The sequence below is a fragment of the Primulina tabacum genome, chromosome 6, assembly GCF_025594145.1.
Source record: "Primulina tabacum isolate GXHZ01 chromosome 6, ASM2559414v2, whole genome shotgun sequence".
NCBI lineage: Eukaryota > Viridiplantae > Streptophyta > Magnoliopsida > Lamiales > Gesneriaceae > Primulina > Primulina tabacum.
The window spans coordinates 3916504-3934394 of NC_134555.1; the positions used below are offsets into that span (position 1 = coordinate 3916504).

Consider the following 17891-nt stretch of genomic DNA (forward strand, 5'->3'; position numbering starts at 1 on the left):
TAATAACAAAATTTTTGATTTAAATTTGAAAGTTTAATTTTAGAAAAATAAAAGTATATTTAATATATCAAATAAACAATGGTTAAAAAAATAAAAAATATATACAAAATAAATATTAAATGATGAAAATTTATCATATAAATATACAATAAATTTTGTTCAAACATACAATATATAAAAATATAGGTAATATTTTAAAAAAAATCGGGTCAACCCGCGACCCAACCCGACCCGACCCCGAACCCGAACTCGAAAAACCCTAACCCGAACCTGATTTTTTTTCGTGTTGGATCGTGTGAGATTAACGGATCGTGTTGCATTTTGCCACCCCTATTTGAAATAACATATTGAATTATTTAATAAAATTATTTTAAATATTGCATACTAAATTAAATTAAAATAAACAAATATAATATCATTTTATTTTTCTCGAATGAAAAATCGACCCGGAAAAAAAAGGCAGACCGTTGTCTACTCTCCGACATAATGAAACATGTTTTTATTCTTTAAAATGATAAAATTAATGTGTGAAACATCATGTTGCTCCCAAAAAAATCCGACATTGAACAAAAACGTGAAAATTTATTGTCGAAATAACCTTTTTGAAAATAATTTTAAGCATTTTTGTAACTTGATGTTTTAAATTAAAAATCAATGCATGATTTCTATTGGTTTTAGTCGATTTTGAGTGGTTATACGGTTTTTTCATAAAGAGGAAAACAAATTTGTTTGTGGTTGAGAGAATACAGTAGAGTAGAATACTGTAATTATAAAATTACAAATTGAATTATGGATTGGAATAATTATACTATGTTATTTATATAATTCAATCAATCGTTAGGTAAATTATCGAGACGATAATTTATTTGATCACCCCGACTATAATGTGTTATATTCAAATATTCGAGAACTCGAATCAGACACGAGATTCATCTCCATCGAATTTACTTTATCAAAAAGGATATTCTAACAATTGCATGAGATCATCATATAATTTCGATATAAACACAATGATTAGGATTCAATCATTCCAAATTTTTACATAAAAATCTTGATTAATTCGGATTGTATATGTAATGTCCGGTTACTCGTACAAATGATAATAAATGTAATTTAATATGTAGTGATTTAGCTCATTATATTTTACATGTTGATTGAGTTATTGATATTGAGATTGAATATGACTTCTAGATTGTCCATGGTGTATTGAGAATGAATATGTGTTTAAATAATGATAGTAAGATGTGTAGGTAGAAGTAGTGTAATGAAGTTGGTGGGAAATGAGATGAAAATATGGTAGTTCTTACGAGTTTTAGCATAATCATTTGAATATTGATCCAAATTGTGTGAGGCCATAACCATTAGAAAGCTAAGATATAATTTTACAACTTTCATGTTTTGGGTTTTGTCCAAATCATTGTGGAAGACAAGCCAAAAGCGCCCCAAAGTGTGTCATGTATATCGTCATTCCTTCACTGACACATGTTGGGAGAATAAGCATAACCTTTTACTCAGAGCTCCAAATAACATGAAACCTAGTTGGAGATTCAAGCCAAGACATAGGGCTACAACTTTCATGTTTACCACTTTTTCAGATTATGAAAGGAAAAAACGTTTTTGGAGCGATTTTTGATGAAACAGTGTGCAGAGCCGAAACTTGCGCGCCCGGGCAGATGTGAATGTCCGCCTGGGCGGACCTGCACAAAAAATAAAAATTTTAGGGCCGAGAGTTACCTGCTCGGGCGGTAAAAGACGTCCGCCCGAGCGCCGCCTCATGTATAAAAAGATAAGTATCGACTTTTTCAAGCATTCCTACCATTCTTACCTTTACTTACAGCAAGAACACGAAGCAAAACAAGATTTCTTCCTACCAAAAGCTTCCTTCTTCATTCTTTTCATCATTTTGAAGTTAGAATTAAGTTCTCCATCACAAGAACTTCCTAAGGGTGTAAGTTTTCTTCTCTTTTAGTTGTTCTACATGTAGAGGACAATAAATGAATGATTTTCATCTAATATATACATAGTAATTGGTTTATTGATGTATTTGACAGTATAGAAGTGAAAAACATCGTCTCAAACCAGTATTCGTATGCTTGGACTGTAAGTTGGCATGTTCTTGAAGTAATATATAAGTAATATTATGATTTCAAATACTTCTCATTGATTATTGCTATATGTACATTGTTAGTATCTTATTGATGAAAACCTAACACCATATTCCACTATTATGTATTAAATATGAAAGAAACTCATGAATATTGATGATGTGTGCTATGTTATGAACACGAACATGAAAGAAAAAGGACTGATTTTTACATGATATAGAGCTTGTTGACATCATAGATGGTTTTAAGTCCACCAAACCTATTGACCAATATATGATCATGGGGCGTGAGGTTGCCAAAGGTTGCTCCCTGACGTCCAACACAGTAGTAGCTATATAATAAAGCAAGCACGGTAGTACATGTCAACTAATGAGGCTCAAGTACAAAAATGAACATGAATATATGCTATGATATGACATGGTTTAAAGATTCATTGTTGTCACAACTTGATATGTATGTTTCTTCTACGCATATTGATACGTATAAGTGCCAACTTATTGAGTTTTATAAACTCACGTAGCTCATGTATTACAAGATCAGGTAGCGAAGATGTATAGGATGTCGGTTCCCCAATGGATGCTTGTGACGTGCCTCACCTCGACAAGAACTGAGACTTCTTATTATATAGCTTTCGCATATGTACTACACTAAATTTTATGTCAGGGTTTGAAACAAGTTCCACAATGTTTATGATGATACAAAGTATGCTTGTATATGATAATATGTATATGTATAACAATATGATGTATGGTTGTGTATCAAAATATAGTTGATGTTGTTGTATATATAGTATTGCTTGAGTTTTTGGTTTAAACAAAATGTAGGGACATCATGCCAAAATTTTATAAACCGTCAAATTGATGCCCATTGTTTGATTTGCTTCATACTATAGGTATATCATACAAACATTATTTTGATTATGGTAATTATGCTAAGTATAGAGTAAGGGTTTGACAGTATAACATGCTATCAGATATAAAAATTGTTAATTAATAACTTTAAGAATTATTTTATTTATTTACAAAATTAAATTTATATCACTGAGGTGTTTTCGTATTTTCATATTTTAAATTTTTTATTCTAAAACAAACAAATCTAAAATAATAATAAATATGTAAACAAAAATAATATTTGTATCACATTTGATGTACAATATAGTACAAACATCACAATCATTCAAAATTCAACGAGAATACAATCACCTACCGGTCGATCGACTTCCCAAATCATAGTCCAAATTCGCAAACCAAATTACTCGACTAGTCAGCGCAAAACTCCCAAGCCTACTAATATGTGTCTCATGTAGATTCACAGATTGTTAGATTAATCCGGAGATTTATTCAGTGTACATAAAAAAATAATTGTTGCGAGCTCCTACGTATAACCAGCGGGGATTCCAAACTCCGATTGTATAGATCTAATCTCAAGTGGCCGGAGTTAAGGATTCCGGCCATCTGAACAATTAAAAGTAGGTGCCGCGATTTTAAATTCCGTCTCCTAAAATTATAAAAATAAAATAAAATTATTTTGATATATTTTTCGCATTTATTTATTTATTAATAAATTAACCTCAGGTGAACTCGAACTTCGATCATGGTGGCTCGACTGCAGTCAAGAGTGTCCATATTCATTATATTGCACAGCCAACCGACTCCACCTACTTTCACATTTTACCTTCACAGAGAGAAAATATAGAGAAATTGACGCCAGAGAATTATTATTTCACTCCCAAAGAAGAATTGCTGATATTTTATTCTGTAATTGATGCATTTCGAAGAAAATGGTAAGTTTTCATCCCCGCTAATTCGATTTTACTCGTTTTGCTGGATTTTAGTGTTGTTGCTCTGGAAGAATGGAAATATATTCAGTCAGTTGCGTTTACTCAATCAATGTCCTGATTTATTTTTGAGAAGTGAAGATCCCGGATCTGTGAACTTAGTGTTGCTTGATTTTGTTTTATTGGGTGATACACGTTCTTGTAAGAAATTTGAAGAACAGGAAAAGGTACAATTCATGTAATTTAATTGATTAAAGTAGATGGAACAATATTTGGAATAGAGATACCGACCCTTTGATATGTTTTTTTTTATGTTTCTGTTTTACATGATTTCTAGATCGGTATATGAAAATCTAATAGAATTTGCGTGAGATAATAGAATTGTTGAAGTAATGGGAGTGTTAGTGGATTTGCACTATTTTACATTAATATCTATTTAATTTCCCTCATTTGGTGTGAAACCTAGAAATCGTGTTTAATAGGTCAAAAGGAAAATAGACGACTCCACAGAGGATTTGATGAAAATTTAAACCTTCATCAGAAAGCTGGAAATAGCTGTCGACCAAATATTATCTGTGCAACCACTTATCAAGAAAAATTCTGATTCAAATTGTTAGTTATTTTAATAATGCAACCTAAAATTTGAAACCAATTAAATAGCAAATAGCAACAACAAGCTGGCCTGAAATGCCGCATCCATCTCAGGGTAACAATCCGTGCTTCTGATCTGACAAAGGTATTTCTTATTTTATGTTCCTTCCATTATTTAATCTTGTCCCAGGAAAAGGAAGCTAAGAAGAAAGCTTTTAGAAAGTACCTGGAGTCTAGTGGAGTTCTCGATGCTCTAACAAAAGGTTTAGACCTACTTCAAGTCTGTAACCTACGTCTAATTTATTGATGGTTGTCCATAAACTTCTGTTTTTGATGCCTTCTCCATGTTAATTTTTTCATTTTTCTAGTTCTTGTCGAACTATACGAGCAGAACGACAAGCCTTCCTCAGCTGTTGAGTAAGTACAAGGGCCTTAAGGTTGTTTTGTTCATAACTTCATATATCGGTTGCTTTATGAACGGTATCAGGTATGATGTTCTGGCATTAGAATAGTTTAACTTTGTTGACATGTATTCCGAGTCTTTGAGTTGACTGCCTGAGAGCTTTCTGATTCCCAAAATCATTATTATTGATGTCTTTGGTATATATCATATCAGCACTCCTTGAGTTTGCCTTAATCATAGAAACACCTCAAAATCTTGAATAAATTCAACAAGGCTTCTGGAGTAAAGTTAAAGTTACGATGACCCACCTAAGATTTCATTTACATGTCCTTTGCTCTTAAATTTAAGCTGACATTTATGTAGTATTAGGGATTGGTTGTAGTTTATTTGAACCCCAGGACGATTCATCCATGATGATGCCATACCCCCTGGGTGTTGATCTAATTTACCCATCTCCTTTATTAGGATCTCGTAAAGGCAAGTCACATACTCTTTGATACAATAGGGGCATTAAATACCACACTTAATATGTATATCTTTACTTCTTTCTGCCTAAATTACCTGGGCTGCATAAATTGATTGAGTGATCGAACAGGTTCATCCAACAAAAGTTAGGTGGTCCGACGGTGGCTGAACACGAAAAGGTGCTGGCTGAAATTTCAGATCTACGAAGGCGATACGACAATCTTTTTGCTACTCACCAAGAAGTTTGTCGAGAGGTGTGACATTATTTGACTAATGTTGTTCTTTTGTCGATGTTTTAGCCTGTATGCTTAGTCTTTACCTGAAATAAGTTAAATTGCCTTGCTTTTAGTTCAATACTTTTTCCGTAGTAACAAAATTGAAATCCTCCATGGTCCTTGAGAGTTGAGACGCAAATTCTACTAAATCAAGGCTTATTAACTTCTATTCGCTGCAATTTTCATTTTCTCGAAGAATTTTTTATTCTTGAATTAAATCCACTTGATCATCATTATTGTTTCATAGATCGTAAGTACCTTTGAGAAACTTTTGTTATTTTGTATATGGGGAATATGAACTTCTTAATTTTCACTCAAGATTCCAAAATTAGATCAGAGGCTTCGGTTTGTTTGATTTGTCTTTGAAGTCGTGCATTCTTGAAGGATATGGTGGAGCAAACTGGTGGCACTCTTCTAATTTCTCATATAAAGTTTAATCCATCACCTCCCATTGTTTTCCTCGTATTTTTTCTGTGCGTACATTTTTGTGTTGGTGTGTGAAGGACAAAGGCTCTTTGGGTCCAGCTCCTCGGTAAAAAGCTAGTTGCTTTCCCTACTTATTATCGTTTGTTCTTGCTGCAGTTTGAGGAATTCAAACACAAACACATGCATGCGTCCTCCTACGAGTCTACCGAGGCTGAAGTTCCTCTTGAATTAACTGCTAAGACAAAGTAATTTCACGCACTTTCGATGCATTTATTCCATCAAAAGATCCGGCAAGACGTGCCAATATTTAATGGGGTGAAATAATGTGAAAGCTCAGTTCAAGGTTATGGCATTTAAAACTCTATTTTTCCCTATTTTAAAGCTTCTGAGATGTTGTCATGGGATATGTCAGATTATAAAATTGTCCATCTCACAGTTCTTTTTTCTTTTCTTTTTTCCCTGTTTCATATTGTTACATGTTTTGTGAATTGTTTCGTGATTGATTATTCGTCTTTGTTTGCGCAAATGATTTTATGATGGGAGATCATAGTTTTATTTTTTATTATTATTACATGTGTATTTCATGTTGGTACTAGCTTATGAGATGTTGTATCTGATGAAAATTATCGAAAACACAGTCAATGATTGAAATTTATCTCAAACGAAATTTTAATAAAATTTTCAAACATATGCTGTTAAATGAACAAGAGTCGATTGAAAGAATATCAGCGAGTCATTTCTAACATATCCCATTAGACTTAGTAATTTAAACTTAACTTAGTCTCACAAAATACGACTCGTGATATCGTCTCACATAAATTTTTATGCTAAGTGTTATTTTTATTGTGAATATTGGTAGAGTTGATCTGTATCACATATAAAATTCGTGAGACCGTCTCACAAAAGACCTACTCTTAACTCATGGTACAATTCGGTACTCCTTGGAACAAAATATGGGTGCATAGCATTTGAGAAAGATAATTTAAAATTTATAGATTTTGATTATAATATTATTGTTAATGATAAAATAATATATTAAATTTTAATTCATCTTAATTATCATATAAATATGCAAGTAATAAATTTGAAATTTATGATTTTATTTATCTAAAATTATAAAATTACATTTGAAATATATCGATCGAAATGTAACTAAAATTAGGTGTGCGTATACATTAATTTTTTTGTCATAAAAAATCGTCAATTTCTAAAAATGAAATCTCAAATTTAATAATAATAACGAAATAATAAAAAGTCAAAATCAGGAGTCAAATACCAATCCAGTGGCCGATGACGCACCACCCCAGAATAGATAATCTGTATAAATAAGCAAAAAAAAAAAAGAAAAATATATAAAAAAATCCCCAAATCACAAAAAATCTCCAATGGAATCCAACAATAATGACGGCAGCAGCAGCGGGCTCATCTCTTACTACCACCCTCAACTCCGCCACCAAACAACACCCCCTCCACCCCCGCCCTCCGCCGCCGTCCCCACACCCACCAATGGAGTTGTTGTCTCAAACAGTAACACTGGGAGTATATTGTACCCTCATTCCGTGCCCTCGTCGGCGGTTTCTTCGTCTCTCGAGGGTGTGAAGAGGAAGAGGGGAAGGCCGAGGAAGTATGGCACCCCAGAGCAAGCCGCCGCCGCTAAGCGGCTCTCGGCTTCAGCTTCCTCCTCCTCCCCGAGGACGAGAGACTCGGCCTCGGCGGCGGGTTCCGGCGTTCCTGCCTCCGGCTCATCTGCTTATTCTTCCAAGAAATCTCAGCTCGCTGCATTCGGTATTCTTGCGCTCTTTCACTGGATGTATGTCATTGTGGTGCATGTGTGTATAATCTTACGCGTAAATAAGCCATTATTGACGCTAAATATTCCGTTGCATGATAATGTTATGTATGACTTAGTCTTAGTACAAAATAAAGAGATGTTATGACGCCTAGTTTTCATTGATTTATCTGTCGTCTTTGCTTTACCTCTTTGATTCAAATTCAGAAAAAATGTTTTCATTACTGCCAAAAGAAAAAGCCCGGAAATATTTCACCTACCTTCGCCTGGATGGTATTTTCTAAATTTTAAACAAATTTGATGATGTAAGGTCTAGTGTTGAAGTTCCATTGGCTTTCTTTTTGGACTTGGTAACATATTTGTTCTGAGAAGAGGATATAATTTTCAACTTTGTTTCCTTTTTCCTCTAGTTATGTGATATGTAGTGCTTGTGGACTCTGGTTTTTGCATGCACTGCCTATCTGTGTAAAGACAAAAGTGAAGAATTCAACTAAATGTTTTGCTAAAAGGATATAAATATTAAACTTTAAAGGGAAGAGTAAATATTGGGGTGATGTCCAAGAAAGGTAGATACCTTGGGATTGAGGTGGATCCTGGTGTTAAACCAGTTTTATGTTCTCTAACTTATGGTTGGTATGATATTCTATTTCCCCCCCAAAATATCTCGTCTTTTGTCATTTGCAAGCGGGTTCTTTTCCATTGGGCTTTTATGCTGGCCGTACTATCCTGTAAATATAATTTTTTATTGTGAATACCTCTTTTCGATGCGAGTTTACCAGGCTTCATGCATTACCACACCAAATTAGTCATTTTATTAACCTCTTTTTTTTATCTTGTCGATGTAGGCAATGTGGGTCAAAGCTTCAGTCCTCACATTATTACTGTTGCTGCTGGAGAAGTACGTTTTTACATGTTAATTGTAGAACCTTCCTTACATTTTTATGCTAGGATAAACACAAAATTTTGTTCTCTCTGTCTATCACTATTTTAGAGGTTTGCCGAAATGTAATATTATCTTGCTTGTGATGGTATATCTCATTGGCAGCATTTTCTTCATATGATAGATGTGTGGTCACTGCGTCTTAGATGTTCAAAGCTGATATTAGATATATAGTCATTCAAAGATTAATGCATGCTCTTGCTCTTTTTTGAATATTCATATTGAATGCAGATTTACTTCCAAGCATGAACAGTTTAATTTATTCGATTTTGAATCAAACCGAAAGTATTGACTTGTTAACTTACTGGATTACATATATCAAGCTGTCGACATAAGCTTGGCTAATCCTGGTTATGGATTATGTTCTATGACTTGTTTGCATGTCATTAAAAATATTATTTTAAATGATGCCAGTTTTCGTTAAGATTCCAAATTGACATGACGGTGGAATGTCCTAAAAATTGGGAAGTGTGAAATTTTGGACCTTGAGGAAAGTCGAGGAAGATATTGGGAGGAAGAAGGTGGCATGGGTCAGAGCAAATGACTTTGTCTTCCTTTCTCCGTTGTTCGTTCCTAGTTCCTACATGTTCATGTAGCTTTGTGCGTACTTCTTTTACTGCCATTGCTAACATAGGGTCCTTTGCCGCCCGCGACTTTGGATCTTTCACACAAATCTCTTTCAAAATCTCATGGAGTAGCTCTCAACTCTCAACTTCTGCTTCGATAGCAGTAGTCTCGAATTGTATAACTTCGAATCTAAATAGATTGTCTGGTTCACTTTATATTTTTAGTTGCTAGAGCCTATAAAGTACTATATGAATTGCTTGTCGGACATGATGCTGTGCAATTAATGATGTTTTTGACTTTCGCTTTTCTTTTTTGATTCAAGCTCAATGTTTACGTGCAAATTTTTGAACCTTCTGCGGTCATATCTATAATAGTGAACCTGGTGCTTGTTTCTAATAGGATGTGAATCAAAAGATAATGATGTTTATGCAACAAAGTCAACGTGAGATATGCATTATCTCAGCATCTGGTTCAGTCTCCAATGCATCTCTACGTCAACCGGCCACATCGGGGGGTAGTGTTACCTATGAGGTAAATTGATACTTTGAATTTTCTTTGATAGACTTTGTCCTTCGATGTGAATGAATATACTGATGCACGTTTTCAATCATCTGGATTTCTCTTCCAATTTCCAAATTTCTTGGAGACGTGGATTCTATTCTCATATATGCCTTGGATAGGGTACTCTGATGAATTTGAAACATATAAGGATCGAGGAAGTTGAATGCAACTTCCTTGAAGTTTTGATCTTGATCAGCGTTTCGTCTTGTTTCTGAGTTGACCATTACCCACCCTTCACAACCCTATATTGCCAAAGATTAGCATGTTAAATTCACCAAATTGCTTACTGTAATTAATATGAAATGCAATTGATGCCTTCTCCAATAATTGAAAGACAATTTTTTAAACAGCATAACTTAAAAGGTGAGAATTGTTCTTTAAAGAAATTCTTTAATTGACTGCTGTAGATTACATACGTATTAGGAAATAATGTAATGCTTGAAAGAACATGAAATAGATTTATGTCTGAAGGACATTTTTGGTATTATCTGTAAAAGTGAAAAGACGTGCAACTTTTTTGACAACTCAACATGTATGTTTTCAAATTATGATCTTTAAGTGTCTAATCATGTGTCCTATGAACTTATACATGCTTCTGTTATTTTACGTTTATGCAAATAAAAAATGTTGATGCATGTTCACAGTTATTAGTTCCTGTTGACATAAACAGATGTAAAATCAGCTTTAAGAGACTAAGAATCACCATGTGAAAATGTGGTGATTATTTCATTGTCTACCATATCGACTGATTTCAAATCCTTTTCTTATATCCTTTTTTTTGTAAGATGGCTTTGTAGTGATGCATGTAATAATCTGAGTGGCATAACCTACTTTTCTTGGCATTATAATTTAGAACAATGTTAGGTTATCTGTGTGAAGTATATATAGCTCATGATGGAAATCAAATTTGTATGCGAACCATCCATCTTCCTCCATGTAACTCCGACCATATACACGAGTTTAAGAAACATTTCCTGGCATCTTTAATGAAATTTTAACAGTTCAATGAATACTGATTAGTTATAAGGCTTTAAGGTCGAGAAAAATGTTCCACGAAGCATAAGAATACAAGCACTACTTGGAGTTGAGGATGTTTTGATTAAATTGCTTTCACAAATTAGGCCAGTTAATAGGAAGTTCGGAACAAGGGAACTTGTTTGTTGTCATCAAGAGTAATTTTTCTTCACTGGTCATTCACAAGTTCCTCTTGATAAGCTTATAATATGTTTAAATTCATATTAGGGGCACTTTGATATCCTCTCTCTCTCTGGATCTTATATTCGTACTGAAACTGGAGGAAAAACTGGAGGACTTGGTGTGTGTTTGTCCAGTTCCGATGGCCAAATCATCGGTGGTGGAATTGGTGGACCTCTCATGGCAGCCAGCCCGATTCAGGTTATACTTTCATGCTAATCTTCTTCCCAGTGAGTCGCTTTTACTTGTTTCTTTCCAATCTTATCACCAAATAGTCACTGCTAAATTGTAGTCATGATATGTGTTATTTTTAGTGCTATAACTATGTAGTAATGATATTCTCAATCTATTTATATCATCAAATTTTAGTCTCGTAGTTATTCTACATCAATCAACTATAGTTCCTTTCACAAATATTTTTCTCATTAAAATTTATCTATTCAAGACTTTTAGGCAGGAAGAACTAAAATTTGTTGTGCCATGGATAATGCAGATAATCGTTGGTACATTCCTTACCGACTCCAAGAAAGACACCAAAGGAGATACCTCCTTTGGTAAGCAGCCATCACCCGCAAACTTGACGTCAGTGCCAGGTTTAAACTTCCGATCGCCTGTTGATTCGACTCATCAAATGGGGCTGGGAGGTAGCCAATTTCTGGTCCAACACTCAAGCATGCAATTGCCTCCTTCGCATTCAATGGAATGGAGGGGCAACACAGGTCATCATGGCCTGCACCAGTCTCCTGAGAATGGCGACTACGACCACATCTCCGATTAGAACAGTTTCAGATGAATTTCTCCCGTAAGATGTTTTTATTTTTTAGGTTTCTTTACCAGTCGAGACTTACCATTGTACATACAAATCGCCGACTGTTTACATTTGCATTTGACTCTTCGTTCACAAAATTCCGGAGCTAGCTTGCTAGAGTAAATATATTTTGCTTCTAAAATTCCATCCGATATATTCAAATATAAATGTATTGACAATAAATTTCTCCTTTAACCAGGAATTATTATTACTTATTTTCTTTGATCCCTTTGTTAGCCGTGCTTGCACATTTTGATGTGTTTTGTTACATATAGAACATGAATGTAATTTATAATTTTAGAGAAATTATTAAACAATTCTCTTGGTGACTAGTGATGTTCTTTTTTAGCTTCAAAATATACCCATCGAAGTGTTTTGAAATTAGACAAAAACTTGTGTGAGATGGTTTCAAATGTCATATTTTGTGAGACGATTATTTTATTTGAGTAATCCATGAAAAAGTATTACTTTTTATGTTAAGAGTATTATTTTTTATTGTGAATATCGATATGATTGATCTGTCTCACAGATAAAGATTCGTGAGATTGTTTTACAAGAGACATACTCTCGAAAGTATAATGGATTAACTTTTAGACATGGTTTGAAATTGGTTTTGGCCTTTTTCCCCTACGCATATCAGTCATTTTAAAATAGTTTTTCCAACTACAAAATTAAAATAACTTTCATCGTATAGATTTTTTGATAAAAAATACTAAATAAAATATTATCAGGGAACATGATTACGTGATAATATTTGAGTAAAATTCTTACAAAATTTATCGACAATTGAGAGAAATTTTTGTTATAATTGAATCTCGAATTCGAAACATAGTTTCAAATTTGAGAAATAAAATATTAGTCCCGAGCTAATGGAACGTTATTTAAAGCAAAACTTTAATGTTTAAAATATTTCTCGAAGACCGTATACAAATACATTGAGGTATTATTAAGGTAATAAAAACAAATAGACTAAAATTGCGAGTCTTTTGAATTTAAAGGACCAAAATTAACATATTCTCAAATATGAGGTACTAAAGTGCGAGTATTTTTATTCGATCACAAATTTATTTTCCGGCAGCATAATCGTCTCCGTGTAGCAAGGGCAAATCAAATCAATGGCGGGTGACCTTTTTCAAGATTTGCCACCCCCAGCTGTACTTCCAACCCATCAGTCTTCGAGTGCGACAAGCTCGGATAATTCTTCGCAAAAACCTCCGCCGCCGCCGCCTGCTCTGAAGAGCGCTCTGAAACGTCCCAAGCCACCGCTGGAGTCACAGCCTGAAGGTATCTATTTTCCAACTGTCGGGGAATTGCTGTATTTGTAATTCATATTTAGTCTCCGGGCATTGTGGGTTCTTTGTATGATTGTGTTTTTCAGTTTTCTATCGATTAAGTGTTGTTGGGCCCCCAGCCTCGCCCCGTACGCGGAAGAAAGCTTGAAATTTTATTTGACTTTTGGGAAGTAGTGTAAGTTGACGACCCCAAGTGCATAAAATCCTTTTGGTTTTCATAGTTCGCCAATTTTTGAGCTTTAATGTTTGCTGGTTTCAGGAGTTTTATGTGGGTGCATGATTCTGATTGTGGTGTCCGAACATAGGGATGTAATGAAGGGGAGGGATGATGGGCTAATTATTTTGTAGTTTTACTCACCACCACTGGTCTGCCATCTTAAGTCGAATGGTGATTTTGCTGATTGCTATGGTTTTAAGCTTTAAATGCTGGTGAACTCCATATGATTGTTGCTGATTTCAGAAATTAGAATTCATGTGATCATGAAGAAGAAAACATTTATTTCCTGTTTCCATTGATACATTTTTGCCTACTGTGGATTTTACACAAATTGATATTCTATAAGCCGATGAATCCTTGACAATTACTTCTTAATGCTCACATGTTTGATATTACGCTTGTTCCACTGATCTTTCTGCTACATGCACTTTCGTTTTGAATTTAATTTTCATGGTTTAATCTTCTTCAATAAATTTACTTTAGAAGTAGAAAACTGCAAGAATGCGGTCTACATGTAATGCACTTTTATGAATTGCAGCAGCAGCTCCTGGAAAACGTTTGAGATTTAAAACGACGACAGATGCCTCAGAAAAGCAAGTAATAGATGCCATGCAAAAAATAACATCCCACATTAGGAATCCATCAAAATTTTGTAAAGCATCGAAACTTGCAATACAACTAATTCAGGCTGGTAGTGTCAAACCAGCCACTAGCAATCATTTCTTTGCAATACTTGAAGGTGCAATGTCAACGTTGAGTAATTGCCATGATTCCTCTTTACGCGCCGACTATCATGCACTCTTCTCAGCTGCACAAGATACAACTGATGTAAGCCATTTGATTCCTTCTGTTGTTATGTTGACTATTTCTAAGTTGTTATAATTCGTATAATTCCTTGAAATTATTGCTGCAGTGCCTTAGCAAGAAGCAACACAATATGTTGAATTCATGGACGATTAGGGCTATCTGGGGGAATGATCTCTTCACAGATGACAGCTTTGTGGTATGTTTATCGATTTTTATGACTCTGCGTATAAATGGATTTTATATGCATGGAAAGATTATGATCTTGTTTGGTTTTGTATTCTTTGTTTTCTGAAAAAAATATTTTCTGGATAATATATCAGAGATCATGATGTTTGCTTGATCTTATTTACTGAAGTAGATTTTTTAATTCAGATGTTATATCCTGCAAGAATGTGATGCACTAGCGATAAATTAGAAAACTATAAATTTATTAGTGGGCTGTCATTTGTGGAGTATTTTTAGAATTTATAAATATAGATTAGAATATAATATAATTATAGAGCAATATCTGGAGTGGACGAAAGTCAATTTAAAACAATAATACTGTTGAGTAGACGTAAAATGATGGAAAATATGCTTTGCTGAAAAAACTGTAATGTTTAGTTCATTTTCTGAAAAAGGTGTGCTAGAAAATAAAACCAAACAGATATGTAAACTAATTCCAATGGACTATTTAATTGATACCGGTATCTTTTCACAACAAACTTTGGTTAGCACACATGCTTATATAAAGATGTTAGTGTGATTGCTTGATTTCTTGTTAATATCTTCAACAGAAATGCAGCTGTTGTTTTTTGAAGAAATAGCCCCAAATTGGACATTACATCTTTGTACTAATCTTTTCCTGTTCCGTATTTTCATAATATCCCAATTTAGCTAGGGCATGAGTTGCTACATTTAGCCCCTGGGGTGTTTCTGTTCCAAAACGGGTGGAAAAATAGTATAATTGGTTGTCAAAGGTTTGATGAATTGTGGTCATCTTTTTAAGAATTCTTGCAAAGGAGAGCATATTGTGGTAATTATTCGTGTTATGCCAATGGATGATCATAATTCAGTTCCCTCCAGAAAATTGTTATCTATTAAAATGACATAAAATCCCATTTGAAAAATTAACTATAAGATCATTGAAGATATTCAGATGTAGTTATCATATTTTGGAGTGTTTGACAGTTTGTTCGGTTGTGTAATGAGACCAAGAATCCTATAAACAGTTTGCCTTGGAATATATTTCAGTTTTCAAAAGCAACCGGACGAATAAAAGATGCAATATCAAGTCTACCGGTTGCAACTGAAGACGATGATATGGAAGAAGCTGTCAACCTCAAAGAAGTGCCCGGGATGGTAAATGCAGATGAAAAGATGAATGAAGTCTATCCCCATGCTACTTCTGAACAGCATGAAGAACTCGATCCATTTGGGCTGGATCGACTGATCACCAATACAACTAAGAAGGATGAAAAATCGAAGGGTAAAAACGAGCCGCTAACCAGGAGTAAAAAGGATGAAGAAGAGAACAGGATATTTCTCAAGTCACGGAGGGAAGCCTTGATTTCTTGTGTTGAGATTGCTGCAAAACGATACAAAACCCCATGGTCAGATTAGTTCTTGATTATTTTGTTGAAAATCTACAGTTCGGAGTGGATTCAAGGGGGACAAGGGAAAGCGGTCGCCTCGCCTGCTCCTCAAATAAAAAAGAAATAAAAAATATTTATAAAATTTTCTAAAAGTCTTGAGTTTTGCCCTTTGAATTTCATGAGTCGCCCTTCTCTATTGTGATCTTTACAACTTTGCATTTTCAGGTGCCAAACGACCATTGACATCTTATCGAAACACGCATTTGATAATATATCGAGGTTCACAACCGGACAAAGGTGTGCCATCGAGAAACTGTGGGCTTCTATTAGGGAACAACAGACACTCAGAAAGCAAGGGAAATCCGTATCTGGTAAACTTGATGTAAATGCTTTCGAGTGGCTCCAGCAGAAGTATGCGAATGAGAAAATCAGCATTCGGCATTGTGTTGGAGGGAGTGGGGATCGTCGTGCTCAGCAATGGCTTGGCTGATACTTGCCATATTCGTCTTCTCCGTGTTTTGTTAGGAAGGGATGCTCTATGTTACACCAAGTGAGGTATAATGGAGATGCATTGTTATTATTCTTCCCGCACATTTGCATTACCGGTGAAGTATATATTTACCTGAAGATTGGCATGCTATGATACTACAGATGGCATGCTATGATACTACAGATCTCGATTTGTATGAAATTTCTGTCTTACATTTAGTTGGGAAAATACCAGTTTTTGTCCCCTTTGTTATACGCTTTTGCCCGAATCGGTCGTCTTCTACCTCGTGTTTCAAATTCATCCATTCAACTTTCAAAAAACATCTGAGTTTGATAAAATTGAGGAATTCTTGAATGAAAATGACCATAATGAAAATTTTCAAGTAAAAATTATTTGGTGATATTTTTCACGTATTGAGAGTTTTTCCTTCCTTCCTTTTTTGTTTTTCCGGTAGACATTATTTATCATATAATATGAATAAGTTTTACATTTTACTTTGTTTGAAGATTGAACTTCATCCTAGAGTGTAATTTTATTGACCCAGAGAACTATTCTATTGACGTATTATATACTACCAGATAATATTATATGTTAGATTTTAAAATAAAAAATATTTTATTGGTCCATAATATTTTTAAACAATTAGGTGAATTATAAATAACAATGTCAAAAAATCCCATCCCACTATTTTAAATAGCGATGCGAGTCGGCCAAATCAAATTTGTATTGAATTTGATTGGCTGGGCTGGGCTGCAACCCACCATTAGGCAAGGCGGGGTTGGTAGGCCGGTGTTTCAGGCACTAACTGTCCTATTGAACCTGGGAAGAACTGGACCTGCGCCTTTCAGACAAAAGACTTCCCCTCCATCAGCTTTTCAAAGAACTGTGCACGCGCGTTTTGTCACATGGAATATGACTGCAGGTGCATTAAGGCCTAATTCATGGATTGTTTCACCCTGCCCGTGCAGGCACTATGAACGGCTCGGATCACTCCACATGAGTGATCCGGGCCCACCTCCATGTAAAAAAAAAAAAATTTGGCTCGGAAAAATTCGAGCCGTTGGATCGACCTTTGCGGGCACTGCCAGCATGGATAGGGTCGAGTAAACCCTAATTCACAAGGCGCATTCAATGTATTATCCCAAATATCTGTCCTCCTAGGATCCAAGGCCATCATTAATGGTGTACCAGTTTATATAGTGAATAATGTATCATATCTAACTCCCACCACACCATTAAAACTGGCTGATCAATTCACAAACGGCTCCGGCGTGTATAAACTCCATGGGTTCCCAGTCCATTCGTTCAACAATGCAGGGACATATGGGGTAGGGGTTTCTGTAGTGACAGGAGTTCATAAAGGGTGGATAGAAACTGTGTTCAAGAATGATCTCATCAAGGACATGGATTCAGGCATTTGGATGGGTTCGGGTTCTACGTAGTCAGGATAAGGTTTATCCGTTTCCTAGCTCTTAAGTAAACAGATTTGTCGACATAGGGTTATGAACATCTTGTAAGGCACAGTTTGGTACGAAGGATGATACGTTAGTTAATAACACATCTTTGTTACATCCAATGTTTAGATCAAATTATATCGTCTATGTATATTA

At 34.8% G+C, this 17891-nt stretch overlaps 3 protein-coding genes across 5 annotated transcripts; all 3 read left to right on the forward strand.

The window, feature by feature from the left end:
* The first annotated feature begins 3698 nt into the window (after nt 1–3698).
* LOC142548828 (uncharacterized) lies at nt 3699–6584 on the forward strand. The gene is made up of 5 exons (XM_075657385.1): nt 3699–3888; nt 4664–4736; nt 4842–4890; nt 5472–5595; nt 6199–6584. The coding sequence occupies exons 1-5, from the start codon at nt 3886–3888 to the stop codon at nt 6289–6291; spliced, it is 342 nt and encodes a 113-aa protein (XP_075513500.1). The 5' UTR covers nt 3699–3885; the 3' UTR covers nt 6292–6584.
* An 816-nt stretch (nt 6585–7400) lies between these two features.
* Nucleotides 7401–12116, forward strand: LOC142548829 (AT-hook motif nuclear-localized protein 14-like). Its single transcript, XM_075657386.1, has 5 exons — nt 7401–7827; nt 8677–8729; nt 9738–9869; nt 11142–11294; nt 11587–12116. Exons 1-5 carry the CDS (start codon nt 7428–7430, stop codon nt 11869–11871), a joined length of 1023 nt encoding a protein of 340 aa, XP_075513501.1. The 5' UTR covers nt 7401–7427; the 3' UTR covers nt 11872–12116.
* Nucleotides 12117–12940: 824 nt separating this feature from the next.
* On the forward strand, nt 12941–16533 carry LOC142548830 (uncharacterized). 3 transcript variants are annotated; one of them, XM_075657388.1, is made up of 5 exons: nt 12941–13185; nt 13952–14238; nt 14324–14413; nt 15451–15809; nt 16017–16533. In XM_075657388.1, the coding sequence occupies exons 1-5, from the start codon at nt 13017–13019 to the stop codon at nt 16279–16281; spliced, it is 1170 nt and encodes a 389-aa protein (XP_075513503.1). In that variant the 5' UTR covers nt 12941–13016; the 3' UTR covers nt 16282–16533. The 3 variants fall into 3 exon arrangements, with proteins under 3 accessions (XP_075513503.1, XP_075513504.1, XP_075513502.1); XM_075657389.1 differs by having other exon boundaries at nt 12942–13185; nt 13955–14238; XM_075657387.1 differs by having other exon boundaries at nt 12946–13185; nt 13949–14238.
* Nucleotides 16534–17891: the final 1358 nt, after the last annotated feature.

Bases quoted from the DNA above. Each gene is read 5' to 3' on its own strand.
- LOC142548828 (XM_075657385.1), top strand. The intron at 4,737-4,841 runs GTTTAGACCTAC...TCATTTTTCTAG, and splicing joins TCTCGATGCTCTAACAAAAG to TTCTTGTCGAACTATACGAG. The intron at 5,596-6,198 runs GTGTGACATTAT...TTCTTGCTGCAG, and splicing joins ACCAAGAAGTTTGTCGAGAG to TTTGAGGAATTCAAACACAA.
- LOC142548829 (XM_075657386.1), top strand. From the start codon at position 7,428: ATGGAATCCAACAATAATGACGGCAGCAGCAGCGGGCTCATCTCTTAC. The intron at 7,828-8,676 runs GTATTCTTGCGC...TTGTCGATGTAG, and splicing joins ATCTCAGCTCGCTGCATTCG to GCAATGTGGGTCAAAGCTTC. The intron at 9,870-11,141 runs GTAAATTGATAC...AATTCATATTAG, and splicing joins GGGGTAGTGTTACCTATGAG to GGGCACTTTGATATCCTCTC.
- LOC142548830 (XM_075657387.1), top strand. From the start codon at position 13,017: ATGGCGGGTGACCTTTTTCAAGATTTGCCACCCCCAGCTGTACTTCCA. The intron at 13,186-13,948 runs GTATCTATTTTC...TATGAATTGCAG, and splicing joins GCTGGAGTCACAGCCTGAAG to CAGCAGCTCCTGGAAAACGT. The intron at 14,414-15,450 runs GTATGTTTATCG...AATATATTTCAG, and splicing joins TCACAGATGACAGCTTTGTG to TTTTCAAAAGCAACCGGACG.